The sequence below is a fragment of the Silene latifolia genome, chromosome 6 (assembly GCF_048544455.1).
Source record: "Silene latifolia isolate original U9 population chromosome 6, ASM4854445v1, whole genome shotgun sequence".
Lineage (NCBI taxonomy): Eukaryota > Viridiplantae > Streptophyta > Magnoliopsida > Caryophyllales > Caryophyllaceae > Silene > Silene latifolia.
Window position 1 is genome coordinate 39157959 of NC_133531.1, and position 9853 is coordinate 39167811.

Here is a 9853-nt window from a genome sequence, read left to right on the forward strand (position 1 = left end):
GGGCCTAAAACCGTCTCCATTTTCTGATAACCGTTAAATCCCGAGTCGGAATGTTCTGGAATGTTCCAGATATTTCTATTCCATATTTCATACACTTTATCTTTTGGCAAATAAAATCCCGTAATATTCATATAAAATATTAAGGGAGATCGAATTATTTCCGTCCTACCATAACTCAAACGCGGAAATCTTTCTTCATCAGGAGGAAACCTCCTGGGAATAGACGCAAAGAAAGTCTGCGCCTCTTCCAAGAGACGCAGTGGGCTCGCTGCGCCTCTTCCCGTGCCCTTTTCGCGTGTTTTTCGTATCTTTTTCATATCTTTCCGAGATTCACTTCCAAAGAGTCTCCGAAACCCTAATTCCGTCGTGTGATTAGTATAAATAGGAGCCTTCGCTCCTCATATTTCTCACGCGAGTGTCCGCCCTTCTCTTCTCCCTTTGCATTCTAGACTTTGTTCTTACTTTTTGGCGTCTACGTGCTTGAACTTTCGACCACGTAAGCTCGGATCCTTCGAGTACCGGCCTCCCGTTTGCATGACCGACCAATTTGACCAACTACACTCAATCAACTTAATTAATTAATCGTTTTCCTCTTACGAGGGCACTTTCTTTGCATTCGCGTCGAGCATCACTAATCGATATCTTAGTCCTTCTCGTTTCGTCAACATGTAAGTCCGAGGGTGTATAATCCTTATTTATTGTATTTTATTTATTGTATCATCATTGTAAGGTTTGTGTCGAAAATACCATTAAAACCGATTTCTAAAACCGTGCTTTAAAACTCTTTTTACGGATTTCCGGTGAGACGGACGTCGAGAAAAGACGCAGCAAGAATCGCCGCGCCTATTCGAAGGAGCGCAGCACTCGCCGCGCCTCTTCGTGAGGCTGCCGCAGTTCCTGCTTCTTTTCTTCTTCCTCCGTCCTCTGTAAATTCGTTTGTTATTTGATTCTTGTTTTCTTTTGTTTATTTCGTTGATTCTTCATTACAATAGCATAATAATTCACATGTATATCATTAATCGTCATCATTATCATGCTTTAATCGTTACAAATCCGACTTAAATCCCAAATAATCCAATATTTGCGGGTTTTCGTCATTAAATTCAATTCCGGGTTATGGAGATTCAATTCATCAATATTGGGTTTCCGTAATTCGTCTTTGATATAGTTTACATCTGTTTATTCGCATGTTCGTCGTATATTCGTCATTAATCCATCATATCTAACCTAGTTAATTGATTTAATTCGTAGGACTCGTTAATATTTTTCACTTCTATCATTATTCCATCATGTAATAATCCGTTTGCATCCGTCTCATTCATATTTTACTGTTTTTATGACCCATTCATGTGTTAAATAACATGTTAATCACTTTCATCCGATTAAATAATTTAATTGATCATTAAAATCACCAATTAACATTAACGGCTTGCAATTACGCTTCACGCCAGAACCGAGCCAAGGAAGACGCGCGTCTCCGCGCTATTCAAGGGACGCGCTCTGCTGCGCTGTTCTGGCCGAGTTCTCCCCGAACTCCGTTTCGCCTTGACATAGTTTAATTAGTTTACGTATTAACTAACTACTATCCGTAATATCACCTTTCGATCTTCGTTAGTTTATTTCCTTCTTTCTTTTATTCTTTTTCTCAAATCATCCGTTTTAAAGGTATTTTCGACATAAATCGCCTATTCCGATGTAATTATTGTAATTTTCATTTTTGTAATTTATAATTATTGTATTTCTTTTATTGCTTGTATGTTTTCACATGTAAATCAACATTAAATCCTGCTTCGACCCAATTGTATGCTAATTACGTGTCAACCGACTTAGTCTAATTCTCACATGCTAGGATTAAAACTTGGATGTTGCATTGCATGCATATAGCCGACGATATATCAAGTACGAATAAATTCCCTAATCATTAGTAGAGGCCGCTATCGAGGCGGGCGGGATTAGGTGTTCGATCAAAAGAGCTTCCTAATACGTACCCTCACCCCTTACTCCAGATATCTGTGAACACCCGTGTTCATTGGCATCCACGAGAGTCATTCTAGACATAGAATGCTAAGGGTAACGATTGCTTAGTGTTCATGTCTCTACTTTGTGTCTTGACATGACACGAGGTACTCGAACGGTTCCAATTTCCCATAAAAATTGGTGGCGACTCCTTACAAAAATGCAAACGCTTGTTTCCCAAGCGCCCCCGTGGGCCCCCGCTGTCCACACACATAACTCCGGTCAACATTTTCCTAGTTTTACTCCCCTTATTCTTTTCTTTTTACTCTCGACAAAATCAATTAACCATAAAACTCCTTATTACTTCTTCCTAACTCTTTAGTGTTCCGGTTACTTTCTCATTATTCCAAGACTCACATCTCATTATTTTATATCGATATCATCTCACTCTTTCTTACCATGGATCTTCTCTTTATGCTATCACTCACACTTGCCACTAATCTATCCATAAAATCAACGTTTAAATGTTCAAACAATTGCATCTCCCTTTTTACATCTCTAGAAGTCAAAATTCCTTTCATGCCGCTAATTGCCCAAGGAAATCTCACAATAGTTTCATCTCTTAATAAACCAAATCTCCCAAACTCACTCGTTGTGTACAAATCTACCTCGCGACATGTCTCCATAAAGTTCACTGTATACCACTCTTCTCAACCCCTTTAAAACGAACTTTCACTACACATATCCTTAACCCACACGACTCCTAACCATCTCCCTCCATAATTCTTTACACATCTCAAGCTGCCACTATCCACACCCTTACCTTCAATCTTTTTATTCTCACGTTCTTTAGACTCAACACACAATCATATCACTCTTCTCATCTCAAAAAACATGCTCTATGTCTCAATTAAGCCATAACGATCTTTCTTTTCTTTTTCCACTATCTATCACAACCACATATAGTTCATCTCCTCCCACCAAACTCATACTCACCATAAGGTGCCACTCACCACCCCATAAGATTGGGTAACTTACGTATCAAGACCAACATACACGTAAAACAATGCATAAAGAAGCAAAATAACAACTTTGAATTAAACATAATATGCAACGAATTCAAAAGATAAGCATATGACCCGAATCATGGGTCACTAGATCGAGTACTGGCCACTCGATCGAGTAAGGGACTTACTCGATCGAGTAGGTGAAGGTTAGGGCACGTAAAACAAATCATCAGGGCTACTCGATCGAGTAACTAACATACTCGATCGAGTGCCGCCTACTCGATCGAGAACCAAGGCTACTCGATCGAGTACCCTACGCAATTCTCAGCACTGTCCAGTTTTCGTAAAACGGTCATAACTCACTCATTTCTTGGTCGTTTTGGGCGTGTGACCTATCGTTAGAATCGTAAAAGAACAAGCTATCACCTCCAATTGGAATCACATTAAAATAATTTATACATCTCAAGTTATAACAGTTTAAAGACAACCTCTTTATAATCGAAAAACACAACTACTTGATTTTACTTCCAAACAACTTAAACGACAACAAGGTAAACAAAAACAACCCAATACTCATAAAACCAGTAGTCCCAATCACATGTTACTATTTTCGAAAGCAAAGCAACAACATTCATCATGCAAATAATTTATTTAACTTGCCAATCATGACTTACCCACATGCTTTTATTCTATCACTTTTCGTAAACTAAACATACTCATACATTACAAATCCTATTTCCATATTACTAATACAACAATATTACAAATACACTTCGTCACCTAAACATATATATTCATAATCACAAAATTCATATTCTCATGCGATTGCCACTCCATCTTTTCTAATCAATTCATCCACTTCCACCACATTCTTCATACAACATATACATATGAACAATAGTAGACATGTATAAGAAATCATTATGTAAAACTACACAAACAAAATTATGTATAATCATATCACTTATGAACTACTTCCTTTTTCCCCCACATTACTCATCATTCTCATACACTTTTCTAACAATTCCAACCAACATTGTAAACCAACTATCATGCAACATGCTTTCAACCAACAACATACGAAATCACATCATCACCATCTTTTCTACACATTCCCCATTATCCACATACGTACATCCACTGATTCATGTCACACATCACTATATAGATACACAATTCACAAGATAAACACATAGCGATCCCGACTCATATCCCATGGTGACCGATTCAAAATTGTAGGGCGAGTTCGCGACTTTAGGACGTCTCCCAAGTCTTTGCATTAACTCCTACAACTTCTACCCCGGGTTCATTTTATTTGACTCCCTATATTCATTGGATTCATTGGTTACAGGTTTCAGGATCGTCGCTCTGATACCATTTTGTAACACCCCATACTCCAAGTGCCTTACCAGGACCACTTAAGGCATGTAAGTACTACCCTCTCGGTTTCCCGAGGCAATGATAATCATGAGACAATAACGAAACATACTTAAAAGTGAATAATGTTTAAAGTGATTACATAACTACTTCAAAACTGATAAAAAGAAATACAAGATTTTCAGACGGTCTACTGCTAAAACTACCAAAGCTATAAACATCGTCTGACACAGCGGAAGACTTCTAACTGCCACGTGATGACTCATCCCAGCTATCCCATACGCATCATATCATACCTGCTCAATAACTGCTCACCACCCCCGAATGGATCACCACAGTTTTTAAAACATTTAAACGAGGTCAGTACTAATCACACAATTTATATAATCCAAGAACACAAGAACAAACAAATTTCAAACGGTCACACACACAATCACACCCACTCCAATCAATCTCCGTCACCGATCGTCCTTTGGACCAGCCATGCCATGGGGGACCGCGGCCGTACCCACTAAATCCCCGCTCATCATACCGAGCGATAACCCTGTCCCATTAATGTGCACATCCCCTCCCGTGGCGGGTTCCACGGAGGGCGAAACTAGGGCGTGAAGCCACTCCCGCAAGTGACTCCACTCAGCCGAGAACGCATCTCGAGAACCAGAGATAAACAATCACAACCATTAAACAACAATCAAAACCAACAACCGTCACAATACGAATACGATAATATTCAACAACCACAAAACACCAACAATGCATTATGGGACTAATACTGAGTAGGGAAACCCTACCTGGAACAGCAACACATTCAGACGGTCTCAACAGCTGTATCAAAAATTCCTCTTCTACGAATCCTCCTCCTAACATATAATCACATAATTACTAACAATCACAAAACTAACACAAATCCCCAATTCCCAAAATTAGGGTTTAACGAGACTTCATTAAATATAACAAATTCGATACGTAGATCTTACCCTCGACGCAAGGATCACAAAGATGTAAAGAACGATGAAATCCGACCTCTCAAGCTCCGGGATTTGTCAATAATGTGATTGATGCGAAGAACGTAGTTTGTTTTCTCTTTGAACGTAATTAGGTTTGATAAAATGTATTAAGGAAGTGACGGAGTTGTTTATATATATTCAATCGCATTATTAACAAAACCCGACAAATCATCACCTCAGAATGGGCTACTCGATCGAGTAGCCGAGGTACTCGATCGAGTGCCCCCTTACTCGATCGAGTATCAAGGTTACCCGATCAAGTACCCAATGGTCGAAACTATTTTAAATCGCAAACCACCCTTACTCGACGCAGTAAGGCCCACTCGATAAAGTACCAGGAGACTCATAAAACCGTAGTATTACATATAAGGCGTTTTCCGTGAGTTGGTAGTAGCCATGGAGTATTATGCACTTTCTGGGTTGTATTTTGCATAAATGAACATATTAGATAGTAAAATGCAAAATTTTGAACATAATAGGTAGTAATATGCTAATTGGCCAAAAATATATTAATGATAAATTTATGGGTTATGCAACGTTAAGTAATTTTATTTAATTGAAAAAAAAATAATGGTAAGTAAAGGTAGCCCGGGCGAAGCCGGACACCAATACTAGTCATATTCAAAACGAGAAAAATTCAAACATAAATAAGGAAAATATGTTAAATTACTCGGGCACTCAGCAGCTTCACAAAGTTTGATGGATTATTCAACGACTTTAGTGGCCTTTAAAAGGGAAAAAAAAAGGTTTGACTATGGAACAAAGCCCCTAAAATCCTTCAATATGGTCTTGAAGCCAAGTTGTTGAACGAGTCAGGGACTTGCTTACGTTAAACCCAAGTATGAGTCAGGGACTTGCTTACGTTAAACCCAAGTATAATTTGTTTCATCTGAATCCCAAGATTGACTCTACTCACAAGAGTCGTCAACTTGAATACAAGTTCAAATTTATTTGGTCCTGCAAACGCGATTATTGATTTGCAAATCACTACAACTCCGATTTGCAAATCACTGCGGCGTTTGGTTAAAATTGTATAAGGTCGAGTTTGGCCCTTCCACATAAGAGTTCCCAATATAAAGTAATTTACTCTGAATGAAAGCAATTTAACCATAACCAAATGAACAACTAATGAATGTCTTTTCTTTCTCTTTTTTTCCGGTTTTCTTTCATTTTCTCACTATTCGGAGGAAATTACAGATCAACCAATACTGTTGGTGGAGATGCTACAAATAAAGGGGACGAAAGAATAGAAAGTAAAAACTAAAAAGGATGAACACCGATACAATGGGATCTACATTGACACTGGTAAAAAGTTGATATACACTTTGGCTGCCAAGCTATCAAGTTCATTTACACTTGCCTGCTAATCTATCAAATCATGTGCGTCTTTTCTTGCTTTTCCAACCAAAAACATTCTTTCACATACACTATACATCCCAGCCGTCTTTGCGCTTATCAAATTCAGACTTCCGCTCCGACAAACTTCCATACAGCTCTGAAAACTTTGATAGACATTCACTCCTTTTCTGGTAGTGAGTATCAGTGTTGCGACTGATAGCAACACTTGAAAACTTGGAAGTATCAATTGCCCAAGCTGGCCTCACGTATTCGACAGTTGCAGTCCTGCTCGCATTTGCATACAAGTAATTTAGCAGAACATCTTCGCAATTAAACAAGTCATCTACCACTGTTCTGCCCACCTTGGCATCCATGCTCCAATACCTCTGAAAAGCCAGTTGGGCATCCATGAAAGCTGCCCCAGTCAAAATCATGTTATACCCTTTCCTTCGTCGAGCATACTTCTCAGCCCGATACTTGAGCGGCTTTCCACCTACAAGTCGTGGGTAGAATCCCACTAGCCTATCTGGGTGATCTCGCCATACTTTGAAGCCACGCTCTATATCGTCACATTTCATCATAATATCATCATCAAGCTCCAGAACAGCACGAGTCTTTATTAAGGGATCCATCTTGAACCTATTATTGAGCGAGTTCAATTTCTCCACTCTAATTCTGACAGGGACAGCTGAATCAAATTCATTCTGTTCAGGAGCTTGTCCTTTGTTCCACACCACTACAATTTCTCTTACTGAAGAACACCTCGAGTAGTGCTTGATGTACATCTTCAAGTTCCACAATCTGGCATCATACGTCATTGTTAACAGAGTAAACTGCGAATACTGACCTTCCACGGGGTAGGGTGGTTCTGCCCCATTTCCCCCGTACATGTATGTGATCCCGTTGCACATCAAAGCCACTCCTGATATACAAATTAAGAGAAGAACCGCTTTGCCTGTGCAATGATTAGGTCTAACCCACGCTCGTAGAAAAGCAGGGATTCTGTTCAACCGAGTACACATCCACCTAAGTTTTGTAGACAACGTATTTGGCCTCTCCCATGCTAGTATAGTATCACTTCTCTTTCTCAAGTTATGCGGACACCAGTTGAGTGGGATAAAACACTTCACTGCTCCCAAAAGAACCCCCAACAATACGACAAGCAGTGAAACAGCTAAGATAGATACACAGCCAAGAGCAAACCGGCTGACTGAGTCACCCGAAGGCACACGGTCTCCATCCATAACGCCAATCCACTCCCCAGAACTGAGTTGCTGCACATCAATGTGATGATAGCGAATTCCGTTCCAGGCATTACGGCCTTTTTTGGATTCCTGGAAGCCAGAAGGCACCTCAATCTCCTTGTATTCCTCCTCCGTAAGTACTTCGACCTTAAACGTACGGATCTTGCTTCCATATGTCTCTCCACAGTCCTGCCCCACCCGATAGAGGTTTCCATCATAAACAAATGGTCTGCCTCCATTGCGAGCTCCAAGGCTCTTGTCAACATTGTGGATAGGATTTTTCTTATGAGGTATCCACGGCCCAAAAGGTGAGTCACTGAACCATATTTCGAGTTGCCCATTCTTTCTAGCACCGAAACCACTGTGATCAGATCCAAAAATCCAATATTTGGTCTCATGCTTGATAAGAACAGCATCAACAAGTGGCTTGTTCATAAGCACTTTTTCAAGTTTCCATTGCAGTGGAAAGTTAATAGCCTTGTAAAGACGAAATTCTCCTTTCTCACTACTCTCAGGCAGCATATAAATCTGTCAAGAAGACAGGTGGCTGTCATACAAGTTCTCATAAAAACAGTAATTGTATGGGTTTCATGATTTCATCTAATTCAAGCTTATAAAGACCCAATGCTCATGAATGGTTTCTCTGTAATAACATCAAGGAACAATTCGAGTCAAAGAGTAAAGCTGTAAAGCACATGGCTGTAGAGTTATAAATTACTCATATTCGTTAAAAGGGATGGCTTATATGACAGTACTTGCACTTAGAAGGCAACAACAAAAATTTGTTACCGAGCATAAATTGTAAATCTAGATATATGACCTTAAAGAGAGAAAAGAATTCTCAACTTAATTGTTTTAAATCCCTGAGTAATAGTTTTTTTCCTACACCAACAACAAAGCCTTAATGACAGGTCAGTTCCACAATGTTTTGAGGTCAGTTCACATGAATCATTCATCCTTTGAAAGCGCTAATGACAGGTTAAATTAAGAAAAAGAAAAGTGGTGGCTGACTCACTATACAAGTAGGGATGAGAATGTCCTACCAATGCGGAATCATTTTTTAGAAAAATACAAGTTGACATGAAAATTAATTACAAATTGATGAAAAGGCCCTTCGAGCCAAAAAGTCGACAGTTTTCATGTAAAGCAAGATAAAAATAAATCACAACACAGATTCAACAATGCAAGTTACACATAAATTTACCATAATTGTTATATTTTTCACCCAAAAATGATCCATTTTTCCTAGTACGCACTATATCTGTTGTTTGTGAATCTACTATTTTAATATTATTAAGTTCTTAAGGGAGCAGCAAAAGAAAATAAATTAAGATAAATACATAATAATCAATAGTCGTTTCTGGTATACCGATCCGAACACTTATACTACAACCAATGAATTCCTACCTCGCCATTGTAATTAAAGACATATGGGTAAGAAAGATGCCATTCTTCATCCAATGCTATACCCACTTGTTTCCATGTAGCTCCCTTGTCAATGCTTTTTGAAACCCCAATGTCTCCTTGCATAGTTACTGCATTTTTCGTCTCATAGAACATGTAATACGCATCATCCTGTATCACAGAATTAAAATTGTCATACAAGTGCTGCGCCAGTTCCTTTATCAATTGCAATATAACAACAATGCAAGGGCGTGCAATGTAATTACTACTACAACTGCCTGTACTGAACAAGAAGTGAATCTGACCACACAAATATAAAACAACAGTAGCAGAATTATCTAGGGTCAGCATACATGGTTCATCACACAGAACTGCCACAAGGATAAGAAACACAGATCTGATAAAAGGCGACAGATTCCTACACCTGGCTATATCTGGCCAAACTGTCATAGGCACTAGGAGGACTGTAACAATGTAACTGTAACTACCATTTAAAATATAGGGTTCGCACAGAGTGGCC

General features: G+C 39.1%; 1 protein-coding gene across 1 annotated transcript; it reads right to left on the bottom strand.

Annotated features, from left to right (window-relative positions):
- Positions 1–6465: 6465 nt before the first annotated feature.
- On the bottom strand, positions 6466–9504 carry LOC141586759 (glucosamine inositolphosphorylceramide transferase 1; the record flags this gene model as incomplete). Its single annotated transcript, XM_074408077.1, is given in 2 exon segments — positions 6466–8457; positions 9337–9504. Coding segments are annotated over 2 exon segments (1851 nt in total), but the record flags the coding sequence as incomplete, so codon positions are not given.
- Between the last annotated feature and the right edge of the window lie 349 nt (positions 9505–9853).